A 15,631-nucleotide genomic window follows, 5' to 3' on the forward strand; every position below is an offset into this window, starting at 1 on the left:
AACTAAGAGTCCCATGCTTGTGCAGTAAGTACTCTTACTTGCTGAGACATCTTCCCAGCCCAAGAACATTTTGAAAAACAACAACAATAAAAAAAAAAATACTAAATGGGAGGTGGGGACAGAAGTAAAAAAGCAAACAGACAACTGAGGAAGGAACAGAAAGAAATTGTTGTAGTTAGGGTTACTATTGCTATGATGAAACACCATGACCAAAAGCAAATTGGGGAGGAAAGGGTTTTATTTTGTCTATGCTTCCATATCACTGTTAGTCATTGAAGGAAGTCAGGGCGGGAACTCCAACAAACAGGAATCTGGAGGTAAGAGCTTATGCAGAGGTCATGGAGAGCATGCTTACTGGCTTGCTCCCCATGACTTGCTAAAGTCAGTTTTCTTATAGAACCCAGGACGACCTGCCCAAGGGTAGCCCCACCTGGGCCCTGCCACATCAATCCCTCATTAAGAAGATACCCTACAGGACTGTCTATAGCTAAATCTATTGAGATGTTTTTCAACTGAGGTTCTCTCCTGTCCAGTGGCTCTAGGTTGTGTCAAGTTGACTTAAAACTAGATAAAATATTGCTCCCAAGTGGGGAGAAAAAACATAAACAAGTTAGATGAATGTGGGGAAAGGAATAACAAACACAAAATTAAAATAGAGAATAGTAAAAATTCTTCCAGACATACTTGCAGGGGGAAAAAAAAAGATGAGATATTGGAACAACTTTCTGCTCTTTTCCCATACCCTTCCCCTTTTTGAATTTCCAAAGGTTTTCTTCTGTCTGTCTCTGGGATTAAAATCTGTTTTCCTTATTTTGACTCTCTTTTACCATCTCATACAGAGGCAAGCCTCCATTCTACCATCCCACTGGGAAGTCTCTGGTAAATATGAATGACAATGAAAGCAGGGCATAGCCAGAGATTGCCTTGAGTAATATTCCAAGTTCTGTGCTAGCCTGCCTATAGCCCTACCTTTGTCCCAGGAGTGGAGGGTCTCTTTATACAGTTAGGCTACACAAGTGCAGAAGCAGCTTTGCTACCCCATGTTAACAAGCTTCTTCCTGAAGATTCAACCTTTCTTTGTTTGTCTCAGTGCAGGGTTAGGGATAGAATGTAGGGCCTTGCCCAGAGGCAAGCACTCTAGTGGAGCTTCCACTTTGTAGTGAAAGTTCTACTCACTAAATTATAGGAGTTACCTCAGTAGAATAACAGTTTTGTGTGATAGGTAAGAAACAGAATTATGTCTGGAACAGTGGAGAATAGCTGCGAGGGTCAGATGTCTTTCATAGGCTGTAATGGGAAGTGGCTCTGCAGGGCTTAGAGTGCAGTGCTGACTTAGCTGTTGAACCCTGGGTGCAGTTCCTTTTGCCTCGTTTTCCCACCTACAAAATGGGGATAGTAATAGCACCTGTCTCACGGAGTTGTTAGGAAATTTTAGTGTTGTATTTTGTGTTTTCAGTGCTAGGAGTCAAGCTCAGGGTCTCATGTAAAATACACATTTCAGTCTTGTTTTTTTGTCTGTTTGCTGTTTTTTTCCCAATAAATAAATTTACACTGTGTTTGTAATTTATTGATGTTTGGCTTATTGGAATTTAAATACTTTTTTGTTTTACATTTATTTATCTGTACACTTAAGGGCAAGTAAGAGAACAACTTGCAGGAGTTGGTTTTTGTGGTGATATTGTGTTCTCCAATATAATGTGCACCCTAATAAATTTATCTGGGGTCAGAGGACAGAACAGGCACTAGACATAGAGGCCAGAAAATGGTGGCACACATGTCTTTAATCCTATTACTTGGGAGGCAGAGATCCATTTGGATCTCTGAGTTTAAAGCCACACTGGAAACAGCCAGGCATGGTGCCTCACACCTTTAATCTCAGGAAGTGATGGCAGGAAGCAGAAAGGTATTTAAGGCATGAGGACCGGGAATTAGAGCTGGTTAAGCTTTTAGGCTTTTAGCAGCAGTTCGGCTGAGATTCATTTTGGATGAGGAATCAGAGGCTTCCAGTCTGAGGAAACAGGATCGGCTGAGGAATCAGCAAGGTGAGGTGGCTGTGGCTTGTTTTGCTTCTCTGACCTTCCAGCATTCACCCCAATACCAGTCTTCGGGTTTGTTTTTATTAATAAGACCCTTTAAGATTCCTGCTACAGATTTTCTTCACCATGTATGTTCTGGGGTTCAAACTCATATGATCAGGCTTGACAGCAAGTGCACTTACCACTGTGATGGTTTGAATGAGAATGTCCCCCATAGATGCATATGTTTGAATACTTTGTCCCCAGTTGGTGGAACTTAGGAGATGTAGCTTTGTTAGAGAAGGTATGTCACTGAGGGTGGGCTTTGAGGTTTTGAAAGACTCCTACATTCCCAGTGTGCCTTTCTCTGCCTCATGACTGTAGCTCAGGACTCAAGCTCTCAGCTGATCTTTTACTCCACCATCATGAACTCTGACCCTGTGAAACCATAACCCAAATTAAACACTTATTTTATTAAGTTTCCTTGGTCATAGTGTTTTATCACAGCAAAATAGAAAAGAAACCAATACACCCACTGAGCTGTCCCTTAGGCCCTGGAAGTTATTTGGATCTATTTGTAAGCTGAGTATTCAATGAGTGTGTCACTTAGTGTTCACTTCATTTTTATCTTTTTTCCCTTTTCTTTTTGATGTGGTGGTGTTGGAGATAGTCCCTCAGTGTGTTTGGAGAATAAATGTGGACATTCCTGAGGAGGCTAATCAGAATCTTTCATTCAGTTCTACTGAACGGTGGTGGGAGCAGACAGATCTGACCAAGCTCATCATCTCCAGCAATAAACTTCAGTCTCTCTCTGATGACCTCCGACTCTTGCCTGCCCTCACTGTTCTTGATGTAAGTTGACTGTAATTATGATATCTTAGTTGAAAAGACTTAATTTGAGCCAAATGGAAGAGCTAAATTTATACTTTGCTAAACAGGAAATCTTCCTTGCTGAGCTTGTAGAATACAAGATAAATGACAATCAGATTCAGAAGGTTGGCTCTGTGTCTCCATGTCCACAGACCTGGTGGAAATCCTGTGATTAAATGAGTCAGCATATACAAATAGAACTGGCACTTGGCTTCTTTTTTTTCCTTGTTACCTTTTATTCTAGTCACTAAAGCAAGTATAGGACTCGGGCCTTTTACATTCTTGTTTTATAACTTGTCCTCAGACAACTTGCCCTCAGACTGAAACTGTTCAATCAAATTTTTTATGTTTTTAACTGAGTCTGTTTTGTAGTGCAAGTTGTCCTGTCCTGCAATAAGTGAAGTATAAAGGATTTATTTCAGAATCTATAGACTTTTAGTGTACTTGGCAATATACACAGTGTCCCTTCAGTTTATATGTGGAAATGATGGATATAAGTAGTGCCATCCTTGGAGGTGGTTTTGTTTTGTCTGTAAAATAACAAAACAATAATCTGTCTTACTCTGAGGTTTTCTACTGTGAAGACAGTATGAGTCTGTGAGAATGTAAAGCTGTCTCCCAGCTTTTGTCTGTTCTGTGTGTAAGATGAGCAGACAATCAGAGTACTGCTGCCAGCTTCTACCTCTCGAGTTTTCTGAAACCCTACTCAGGTCAAGTTTGTGTTTGTCTCTTCATTTTGGTAATGTTTAAATTAACAACTTGTTACTTGACAATCTGAGCAGCAGTTTAGTCAGAACACATAGCAGATTACTAATCACCCAACACATTGAGTTTGAAGAGTTTAGTAAATAATTTTGTTCAGTGGCAAAGCTCAAATATTGCTAATTGAAAGACTAAGAATGTTGACTTTGTCTTGTAATCATTTTAGATACATGATAATCAGCTGACATCTCTTCCTTCAGCTATAAGAGAGCTAGACAATCTTCAGAAACTTAACATCAGGTAAAGTGTGCACCTGTTTCTAAGATTGCAGTTACAGAGGTCTGAGCTTGAAATTCCTTTTCTTCACATAGAAAATAACCTGAAGCTTCAGTGTGGTCCAGTGGCAATCAGGGTTGAATACCTGCCAGTTGCTGGATTCTACCCCAGCACCAGAGGGAGAAAAATAAGACCAGATCTTTGTATCATCCCAGAAACTAGTTAAGAAAGAACAAGAATTTAATGATTCAGTTGTTTGTTTTTTCTCTCTAGAGGAGTCTTGCTGTTTGGCCCCGTATTACCCCAAACCGCTGTGCTCAGGGACTCCTGCCTTAGCTGCTTCACAAGTCTGTGGGGCTGTACCCAGCAACTTCGTTTGTGTATGTGTTTGGTTTTCACAATTTAGTATATCCTCTTTGATTTTACAAATTAAAGGCCAGTTGATTTTTTTTTTTGGTTTTTCGAGACAGGGTTTCTCTGTGTAGTTTTGGTGCCTGTCCTGGATCTCGCTCTGTAGACCAGGCTGGCCTCGAACTCACAGAGATCCACCTGGCTCTGCCTCCCAAGTGCTGGGATTAAAGGTGTGCGCCACCACCGCCCGGCAGGCCAGTTGATTTTTGTGTTTAGGAGATACTGTTGGCTCTTGTTTAAGAAAACCATCAGAATCTTAGGTTTTAAGTTACCCTGCTAGCCTAAAAATCTAGGTATTACATGGTAGGTTAGAAATATTAATTATTTCATTAGTGGTGAAGAATTTTGTGCTTTATTTAATTGATTTTGGTTTGTGTTTTTGGGTTTTGTGGTACTTATTGGAAAACTCAGGACCTCATATATGCTCGGCACCTGAGCTAAGCCCCAGCCCTCGTGACCTTACTGTTAGTAGTTAAATGTGTCCAAGCACCTTTGGGCTGCATAGACATGTTTCTAGTACTACATTGCTAATGTGTGTGAGGATAGGCACCCAAGGTATAACTAATCTTTTGCTGCTGGTACACATCCAGATTAAGAAAGTATCTTTGTCTTATCTATGTTATATAAATAATTCAAGCTCTGAGATTCTTTCAGAAGAACAAACACAAGGTACTGAAAGCATAGTGTGACTAACCTGTTTATAAAATACATATAGTTACAGGTGTATTGGACATAATATACCTGAAGGTGTTTTTTGGTGGTACATTAACTAGGAGAGAAAACAGCCCCTATAACAGTTTGCTAAAAACTTAATATTAATATACAGCAGCAAGACTACTGCATGTGAAGCTGCACTATAGCCTCTTCCCCCCAGAAACCAGGCATATGGGGCTCAAGGCAGGAAGAAAGAATTGGACAAGAAAAAGGGTGAGCATGGAGTAGGGTGGGCTTAGCCCGGCCAGGTAGAGTGATGGGTAAGAGGAAGAAATGGATGAAATAAAATCTAGACTGTTGGCCGGGCGGTGGTGGCGCACGCCTTTAATCCCAGCACTCGGGAGGCAGAGCCAGGTGGATCTCTGTGAGTTCGAGGCCAGCCTGGGCTACCAAGTGAGTTCCAGGAAAAGGCACAAAACTACACAGAGAAACCCTGTCTCGAAAAACCAAAAAAAAAAAAAAAAAAATCTAGACTGTTAGATTGACTGCCTTCCCCAACTAGGTCCTATTAAATCTTCTGACTTCAGCTCAATAGCCTTCAGTAGTCAGAGACTTAACAGTTATTTGTTTATATTTTATAATATAAACCTTTTGAGCTTTTCTTCTATGTAGTTTTATTTTGATGTAATTAATATAAAGCTCCTGAGTACTGGGATTAAAGGCATATGCCACCATACTCTGCATTTGGCAAAGATTAACTGTGGTTCAAAACAGAGAAAAGTGTGCTACCTTTTATTCTGTACAAAGGTATTGCTGGGATTTGAACCCAAGATCTCCTGCTTACTAGACAGGTGCTTTAACCAACTAAGCCACAGTACCAAGGCCTCACTCTTCTCTTAATTACCAGGAAGTATATTGTGCTTACTAGGACTTTTACATCAGTAGGTTGAGTGTCTCTTCAGCAGAGTTCAATTAAAAAGGCCAAGCAAGTATAGAATCAAATTGAGTATTGCCAAACCTACCAGACCTGAAAACAGAAATAACAGCTTTTGTTTTGAATGTGAAATTAAAACCCAACCTTTATATCAAATACACCTTCAGGGGCTGGAGAGATGAGTCAACAGTTAAGTACATTGTGGTACTCTTCTAGAGGATCTGGGTTCAATTTCCAACAGCAGCTCAGATCTGTCCATAACTCCAGTTTTGGAGTATCCAACACTCTTCTGGCCTCGGTGCATACCAGACACACAGACATATATGCAGCAGAACACCTATACACATAAAAATAAATAAATGTTATAAAAATATTGCACAGTTTCATTGTAATGTGTATGTGACCATATTTTTTCAGGAATAATATAAAAATTTAAGAATTCAATAAGTCCCTTTCGTATTGCATGTTAAGTAAGCAGATTATAAGCAAGCAACCACAAGTTTACCAGTTCTTTATGCTTACTTAAGAACATTTTCCACTGTTGGTTTTCTTTCAAACTGTAACTTTGTTGATTGAGATTTCTGCTGATGATTGTATATTTTGGAGATGTAGATCTTGATAAACACTTGAACAGATAGCACCATTTGATTGTTATGATGAGTCCACGTGGTTAGTTGACAAAAATGCCTTTGATAAATATTTCTTATATAGTCTACCAAGTCACTCAGCATTTATTTTATTAACCAATAGCCATAACAAACTGAAAATGCTTCCTGAAGAAATTACAAGTTTAAAAAACCTGAAGGCACTTCACCTCCAACACAATGAGCTGACGTGTATACCTGAAGGCTTTGAGCACCTTTCCAGCTTAGAAGATTTAGTAAGTGATGATTCTTTGATTTTTGCATGATTTGGGACTGGTGGGATTTTCACTAGGCTGAGGAAATAAATATATGATTCAAGTTATAGGACACAGACAGCTTATTTTGTGAGTAGCTTACCAGAAATTAATTTTAATTAGATTGCCAAATTGCTAACAGTTATACTTCAGGAGTAGAATTTGGAAGAGAAACAATGGACATGACTTTGTTATTCAGAGACTTTTTTCTTTTATGTTTTTGAAAGAGGGCATTTGATAAGATAATCATAACTTCAGTTCCAGAGTATCCAACACTCTCTTCTGGATACCAGGGTGTAACTGAAGTTACAGACAGTTGTGAGTCATGTAGGTGCTGGGAGCCAAACCTGGGTCTTCTCGAAGAACATTCAGTGCTCTTAACCGCTGAACGGTCTACCCATTCCCTATCCCAGAGGCTTGTATACCTTAATAGAGTAGAGGAAAGCAGTCTTCAAATATATCAGTTCTTTTTTTTCCTATCCTCTCTATATTATATATTCTATTTTCTGTGTTACCCAATGGCTCTGGGTTGCATATTCCAATCTCTTTAGTACTCACTTTACTCCAGTTTTCAAATGGGCACTTTTTCTGGCAAAGCTTTCATGCTACCTGTTTCATCTTCCTTAACGGAGTCAACCATAAGTCAGTACAGTATTGTTTAATAATTTTAAGAATAAAAATCATAGACAGTTTGTATTGCTTTATATATGGCAAGGTAAGTAGGTCTACCCCTTAATAAAGTAAGAAACCAATGCTTATGCAACAACAGGAGATTTGTCCTAAGTCATACAACTATAAAAGAATGAAATTAAAATTGAAAGATGGTAGTTTGCCTCCAAAGCACATTCCTTTTTTCTCCTTTATAACAGAATGAGAGTCTACCATAAGGTGATTCAACCAAAAGGCTCAGTCCTGTCACTGAGGCTACAGCCCGTAATATGTGCTCTCATTATTTCATACTGGGTTCTTGTTGTCCTTGGCATGTTTTAGAAAACTGATTTATCATTTTAACCTTAAGTTTTATTTCTTATTAATGCAAAAGTTATTTCTGGGTGTTTAAATATTTATTCTATATGTATACCTTCCTTCATCTGTCTGTCCTATGTGTTTGTCTTTAAAATTAAAAATTGTCTTTCAATGTGATCGTATTGGAAGAAAGGTTTGGGAAGTAAAAGGCATTTGTAGATAAAATGAAAGAGGGAGCCATCAGACTTTCATATAAAAATTTTAATTTTGTAAGTTAACTATAGAAAAATTTAAAATACATTTTTATTTCATGTGTGTATTTTTGTGTGAGTGTGTACCACATTTATGCAGGTGCCGAAAGAAGGTGTTGGAGTTCTTAAAGCTGAAGTTACAGGTGGTTGTGGGTGCTGGGAATTGAATTGAGTCCTCTGAAGAGCAGCTAGCTTGCTCTCTTGACTGTGAGTCGTCTCTCCAGTTCCAGAAGTTGTGGGTTTTTGCTTTTTTTTTTTTTTTTTTTTAATAAAGGGCGTAATTTAGAGGTGAAAATTAAAAAGAAACCTTGTAATAAGTGAAGTTTTCTCTTTGTACTTAAATGTGTTATCAGAGGTCATTTGCATTATGAAAGGATATTTCAATTGAGAATTTTTCTTAAAGATTCAATATTAAATAAAATATCAATGTGGAAAATACATCAAAACATTAAAATATAAATACCTATAATCATTTAGGCTACTATTTCCTGACATGTAGAACTTGCTTAGCCCAACAGTGCTAAGTAAACATTTGTTAAAAGAATGGCTTGACATAAATATGGATCAGCTTATATATCATATTTGCTTTTAAAAAATTGTTGTAAGTGTATGATGTTTTGCCTGCGTGTACGTCTCTGTACTGCATGTGTGCCTAGTGCCTGCAGAAACCAGAAGTGGAACTGGAGTTACAAGTGGTTGGGAGCTGCCATGCAGGTGCAGGGAATAGAACCTGTGTTCTCTGCAAGAGCAACAAGTGCTCTTAACTGCTGAGACATCTCTCCAGCTCCAAGTGTTCTTATATAATAATTATTTGACCATCTTAATACTATTTAGAAGTTAGAAGGGATTATTAAAATAATTTGAGTTCTTCACATAGTTTTGGAATTTCTTTTTTTTTTTTTTTTTTTTTTTTTTTTAAAGATTTATTTATTATGTACACAGTGTTCTGTCTGCACGTATCTCTGCAGGCCAGAAGAGGGCACCAGATCTCATTACTGATGGTTGTGAACCACCATGTGGTTGCTGGGAATTGAACTCAGGACCTTTGGAAGAGCAAGCAGCGCTCTTAACCTCTGAGCCATCTCTCCAGCCCCCGTTTTGGAATTTAATTTTGTTGTTAGGAACTCTTCATTTTCAGTAATTAGTTCATTTTGGAATAATTTTGGAATTATGAAAATACTGTAAAAATATAGTAAAGAGAGTTCCCAAATGTCCCTAGCCTGACTTCCAATTTTTTTTTTAGAATATCTTACTCTTTGAAAATTTTATACATTTATACATTATATCTTGATTATGCCCACCCCGACTTTTCCTTCTGAGACACTCCCATCTAATGCCCCCACATTTTCCTTTCCTTTCTTTTTTTTTTCTTTTGTGTAACCTGGTGAGTCTAGTTAATGCTGCCTGTTGGAATGTTGTCTTAACTTGTTGGCTTGATCGGTGCAGTTGATCACAGCTGCTGTGAGTTCAGTGGCTTTGCCATGTCCAGACAACAGCACTCCTCCCCATCCTCCAGCTCTTACATTTCTTTCTACCCACTTCTTCCTCAGTGTCTCTGAGCTTTGAGGGCAATGTTATGTTGTATATGTCTCGTTCAGGACTGAGCACTCATTTTTCTCAGCACTTTGACTAGTTGTGTTTATATTAACTGTTGCCCACTGCAAGAAGCTATTCTAGTCAAGATTGAGAGTAGCATTTATCTATGATTATAAACATTTAGAAGTCAGTTTAGCAGTGTGGCCATTTAGCAAAATAACAGTAGTAAGTTCCCCTACCTCACTCCCAGAGCCTATGATCTCCCCAGCCTTGGGCTTTTGACCATGTTTACAATGCCAGCATGAATTCTCTTCCATGGAGCAGGCCTCATATCCAAGCATAAAGCTGTTGTATAACAGTCAAGCCTCTACTGTAGGTACATCTTGCCTAGCAGGTCAGTATTGCAGCATGCAGGGTCCAGTATTGAGTAAGCTCATTGTATCCTTTCTTCCCAGTGGCTACACCTTCTGGCATTCTGAAAGCTAGCCAGCATGGAGGAAGTTTCCTATTCAGTCCAGAATATAATTATATTTTTTACTTAGCTTACACAGTACTGGTTTTTTGGTTTTTTTTTTGGTAAGATTTTTCATACATCCTAGTTTTGTTTAGCCCCCTTCCTCACCTCTCTGCTTCTCCATCACCCTTCCCTATCCTCACTTAACCATTTAACTTCCAGATTTCTCTTATCTTCTTTTGTATCACATGTTCTACTGCAGAGGATTGCATAGTGAGGTATGACTTGAGATTAGTAGACACTGTCAAGTAAAATTCTTTGGAAGTAAGAACTGATTTTAATTTCTGCTCATGACTTTCATGGACACGTAGTGGACCTGCAAGTGTTGAAGAGGAGCATTTGAATGAATCCTGCTTTATGAGACAGTGGCTGACATTGAAAATACCTGTTCCTCTGAAGTTATTTATCTCTCATGTTAAAATTTCTTCATAACTCTGAAATTCCTTTCATGAGTATCTATTTACTGCTATTTACTCATTTATGGATTCATTCTGTCCTCTTTTTAAAGGATCTTTCCAACAATCGTCTTGCAACTGTGCCTGCTGGTTTTGCTTTGCTGTCCAGTCTGCTACGACTCAATCTTTCCAGTAACCAGCTGAAGAGTTTGCCAGCAGAAATAAGCAGAATGAAAAGTAAATCTCTATATTAAATACTGTATGATTTCAAAGCTAATGCAGCTTTCTTTTAGAAAAATAATAGGATAATTATAGAGAAAGAAAGTAATTTTTTGTTGTAAATGCAAATGTTCCTTAGTAAGATTTTCTCCAGACCATTATATCTAGGTTCTACCTAAAGAATGACTACCAAAAGACATGTAGACATATGACACAATGAAAATGTGACTGGGAGTAGAGGAAAAGTACACACTGGGAAATTGATGAAGATCTGCTTCATGCTGTCTTAGTGTGTTTACTCACCATCCTTTCCTTCTCAGCTGTCTCCACCTGTGATGTATGGGGATATACCTGTAGCTTCTCCGTGGCTCGGAAGTAATGATACCAAGTGGGAGTCTGCTTTGCCTGAGTGCCCAGATTGTTAATCCTTTTTTAAAATAATGAAATATCAAAAGTTAAATAACAGTTTAGAGTGTTGCAAAGGTAACATTAAAGGACACAGGTACATTTTGGTGCCTGTATATTTGTATTCTTGACTATCTCATAGCTCTTAATTTAGAATGTAAAACTTTTTTTGTTTAAAGGCAGAAAACATAACATGGTTAGTATTTCTGGGTTCATGACTGCACTACACCACCTATTGTAGACTGTTTACCATAGCTAATCTTTTGCTAATAATCGAGAAAATACAATTATAAATTATATACTGAGAAATTGATAAAAATTTTGAGCTATGCTATCTCATGTAACTCAGGCTAGCCTCAGACTTGGCCTTGATCTTTCTGCTTCCACCTAGTGCTGGGATTACACAGGGCAGTTGCCATGCCCTGCTCCTGTTCCTATTTTTACATCTCTATTTAATGAAAGAAGTCATAGATGTGATTTTTCTACAATTGATTGTAAATAAGTTTGAATTAAATTGTAAGTCTTTGATGTTTCACTTTAACTCTGCTATTAAAGAAATTATTTTGGGCAGGCCTTGACCTTAGATACTGGTACTTACTTATTTTTTCCATTTTCAATAATGTTACTGCAATAAACTGTAGCCGAATTATTTGCCACGCTAAACTATATGTATATAACGAGAAGGGCAATGTAAAGAACATGGCCTCTTTCCTCTTTCCCCGCCAAGATCAAACTCAGAACCTTATGTGTGCTAGGCAAGTGCTACCGCTGAATCAGCTAGAAGGATATTTTTTGTTTTGTTTTTTGTTTTCATAACTGGAGCATGTCAAGACAGCAGCAGAGCATCTGAGCTCATACAGCACCCTGACGACTCCTTGACAGTGAGTTTCTGTTTGTTATTCGTTACTGGTGAACAGAGCCCATTCTTACATTCATGTTATGCTGTGTAACTAGAATGCTGTTTCTCTTGTTTGCCATTGTTTTAGTCACAGTCGTTCTGTAAGGTAAATGAGATAGGATTTTTTTTTCTACTTTAAGGACTGGTAATTATGGGATTAGAGATTAAAGTTTAGAGCTGAGTAGTTTGTACCCCCCACTCCCACTGCACTGCTTTATCCCTCGGCCAGTGCTCCTGATCTGACCCCACTTTACAGTGACCTTTCTCCTTAGGTTTTGTTGATTTGTGGGTGTTTTGTGTGTCTGTGCATCATGTTTGCAGAGGTCAGAAGAGGATGTTGGATCCCTTGGAACTGGAATTATGGGTGGTTGTGTGTCACTGTGTGGGTGCTGGGAACTGAATTGAACTTCTGAGAGAGCAGCCAGTCAGTGCTGTTAACCGCTTAGCTATCTATTCTGCCCCTACAATAAACTTTTGTTATAGAATTTTCTAGATTTGAGTGGATCACTTCACCACTTTTTTCTCCCTCACTATTCTAGTCAAGTAATATATAAACTGTTGGGGCAGGCAGGGCACTCAAAAATATTAAACTTTTAAAAATATAAACTTTTATTAAAAGTTAAAAATTGTACTACTTTTTTAAAAAAGTAGTTAGCATCTTCCTATACTAAAAAGGAATTGAAGGTGGCATATAAGTGTAGTTTTGGATTATGTTAAAATTGACAGCTTGAAGTTAGGAAAATAAGTTGCAGAATACATAATTGCTTATTCTAGTACAATTGGAGGGTTGAGGATGAATTTTTTGAAAAACATTTTCAGTCTTAAACTGGAAAAATCTATAATATAGTTAAGGGAGAAAAATTTCTTGTTAAATCCTTAAAGAATACTTTTATTTCTTTTGAAAAGAAAGACACACATCAGGCAAGAATGACGGTGTGCTTCCACAGTCCCAGCCATCAGAGTGAGGCAAGAGGTTTGGGAATCCAGATCTGAGCCTAGCTTAGACTATGTAGTGATGAGGACAGCTACCCTGTCTCTTAAAAACAAACCAGTGAATGAAGAAGAAATATCCAGGAGATGAAGATGCTGGAAGTAAAGACATTCTTGACATACAGGGTTTGATCTTGTTGGACAGAGTAGCTTAGCTATTAGGGAGAGCATGTTGGAGCTAGGGAGATGTTCAGTTGGCAGAATGCTTGCATACAAACATGAGGTTCTGAGTTTGGATCCCTGGCACACATGTAAAATCTCTGCAGGGGAAGTGGTAACAGGAAGACCTCTGGGACTCAATGGTCTAATCATTGAGGTCCTGGTTCATTAAGAGACACGGTCTCAAAAAAGAGGTGGGAAAGATAGAAGGTACTAAACAGCAACATCTGTTGTTCACATGTACAAGCATATGTACCTGTATGCAAACATACATGTGTACATTACACATAAAATTGAACCACAGAGAAGACTGAGAAAAGGAAGAGACAACATGGATAGATAAAAGAATGGGAGGGAATATATAGAAATCCAAGGCTTGCATAAAAATACAAATATGTCTAAGCCACTACTGGCCATAGGATAGGCCTATCACATTCCCTCATTCAACAAGTATACACGTATATTTAGATGTCTTTAGTTACACTAAGCTTTTTTAAAGAGGAATAATTGAGAACAGTATAGCTCATACCACTTACATATTTTAGAGTAGTTTAGCAGGGTATCTGTATTTTTAACTGTATTTCAAAGGTGGTCTGGACTATTCAATATTGATTTTAATATTACCATTTCTCTTTAATTAAATGTAAAAATCAATTTTCATTTATTTAGTTCAAGGACACATGCATGCTTTTGATTGTCATATGTAGCAGGAATCTTAGAAGGTCTTATTAATAAAATCAAACCTGTAGCCAGATATTGGGGTGAAGCTGGAAGATCAGAGAACCAGAACAAGCCACAGCTACCTCACCTCGCTGGATCCTGAGCTGGTCTTGTTTCCTCAGACTGGAGGCCTCTGAGTCCTCATCCAGAATGGGTCTTAGCTGAATTGCTGCTCAAAAGCCTGAATGCTTAACCAAGTCAAAATGCTTCTAGTTTCTGGTCTTTATGTGAGTGCCACCATTTTCTAGCCTCTGTATCTAGTGGCTGTCTGTTCTCTGACCCCAGATAAATTTATTAGGGTGCACGATATTTTGGGGAAAACAATACCACCACAGTCATATCTATAGGAACAGACTCAGAACTCTTCATTGTGACATGTTTATTGTGATCTGATATTTTTCTGTGTTAAAGTATTTTTTTATTGTCTTTGAATATGTATTGTAGGGTTAAAGCATTTGGATTGTGACTCCAATCTCCTGGAGACTGTGCCCCCTGATGTGGGCAGCATGGAATCACTAGAATTGCTTTATTTGCGGAGGAATAAATTGCGTGTTCTACCTGAATTTCCTTCTTCTAGGCAACTAAAGGTACTCTTTAGTTAATACTTACACCATTGTATGTTTTCCAAAAGTTATTTATGAAATTGAGGTTTTTAAAAAGTAGCTAATCTTTGGTCATAAGTATTGTATGAATGGTATTTTTTTCTTTCTTGGTATCTTTCAAAATTTTAGTCTACTACTGAGAGTACTGATAATTTGTTGATAATGAAAAGAAATAATCATTTTTCAGGAGTAGGGATTTGTGTACTTCATGTGGTAAGTAGTTTGTGTGAGTTGAGGTAAGATGTTCTGCTGGGCTGTACTGAGAGAGACCCATAGCCACAGCAGGGAAGGTGTGGGCCTCATTCTTTAGGTTGCCACCTTTCAGGTTTTCCTGATTGCAGTGACATTTCCAGATTAATCTTTTGACCCTTAGTGTAGCATTCATGCTGCCTCCTGGGTTTGCTGTGCCTTAGTTCTGTTTTGGTGTCAGGAAAGTTTCTTTTAAGTAGAATCATGGTGGTGAATTTTTAAAAGTGCTGGAAAATTTCATTCACTATGGCAAATTTTTATTGCTAATTTTAGATTCTGTTAGGAAGGTGGCATATGTAATGGTCTCTAGTAATAATTCTTTAACATACTTGTTACCATGGAAACAGCTTTGAATGGGTTCATTTGTTTTGAAACTGGTTTTTCATCAGTATTATGTTTAGATTTATACTTTTATTTCTGTAAATGTAATTAATAAAGTGAATGTTTCTGCCAGGTTGAACAATAATTATTTTGAGATTGTCAGAAAAATGTTTTCCTTTCATCATATTTTAGCTTTAAAATGGCTTATATCTAATACTATGATAATTACAATGTTGATTTTTCTCTGTGTTGCAATGAGTTAAAACTAAGAGTATTCACACTTGTTTTCATTGTTTAGTGTAAAGCTGAATGAAATTTCTTATACGTGGTTTCATAGGAATTGTACCTAGGTGAAAACCAGATCGAAATGTTAGGGGCAGAGCATCTTCAGCACCTGCAGGCCATCCTTGTGCTGGACCTAAGGGGCAACAAACTGCGATCTGTTCCTGAGGAAATGGCCCTGTTGCAGTCTTTGGAAAGACTTGACTTGAGCAACAATGATATTAGTAGGTATGCTTAAAGATTAAATGGCTAGAAATTAGAATTTATTCTGCATTGGATTGTAATTAGTTTTTGTAATCTTTTTTTAAAAACTATTAGTTATGTATTGAGCTCATACTGTATACAGAGAAAGATTAGTTTTCTT

The 15,631-nt window shown here is 37.8% G+C and overlaps 1 protein-coding gene and 1 non-coding gene across 6 annotated transcripts in view; one reads left to right on the forward strand and one right to left on the reverse strand.

Moving 5' to 3' along the window:
- Positions 1 to 15,631, forward strand: part of Lrrc40 (leucine rich repeat containing 40) — a 39,144-nt gene that overhangs the window by 1,623 nt on the left and 21,890 nt on the right. For 2 of the 5 annotated variants that reach the window (XM_052730911.1, XM_052730912.1), the window contains exons 2-7: positions 2,686 to 2,867; positions 3,814 to 3,887; positions 6,613 to 6,742; positions 10,536 to 10,659; positions 14,258 to 14,400; positions 15,323 to 15,495. In XM_052730911.1, the coding sequence (XP_052586871.1) occupies positions 2,686 to 2,867; positions 3,814 to 3,887; positions 6,613 to 6,742; positions 10,536 to 10,659; positions 14,258 to 14,400; positions 15,323 to 15,495 (826 nt within the window). Of the gene's footprint in view, positions 1 to 2,681; positions 2,868 to 3,813; positions 3,888 to 6,612; positions 6,743 to 10,535; positions 10,660 to 14,257; positions 14,401 to 15,322; positions 15,496 to 15,631 lie in introns of all 5 variants that reach the window. The other 3 variants (XM_052730915.1, XM_052730914.1, XM_052730913.1) reach the window with 3 other exon arrangements.
- Trnat-agu (transfer RNA threonine (anticodon AGU)) lies at positions 5,734 to 5,807 on the reverse strand. Its single transcript has one exon. It is a non-coding gene; the product is annotated as a tRNA-Thr (tRNA).

The sequence above is a fragment of the Peromyscus californicus genome, unplaced genomic scaffold, assembly GCF_007827085.1.
Source record: "Peromyscus californicus insignis strain IS unplaced genomic scaffold, ASM782708v3 Scaffold_9__1_contigs__length_137607984, whole genome shotgun sequence".
Lineage (NCBI taxonomy): Eukaryota > Metazoa > Chordata > Mammalia > Rodentia > Cricetidae > Peromyscus > Peromyscus californicus.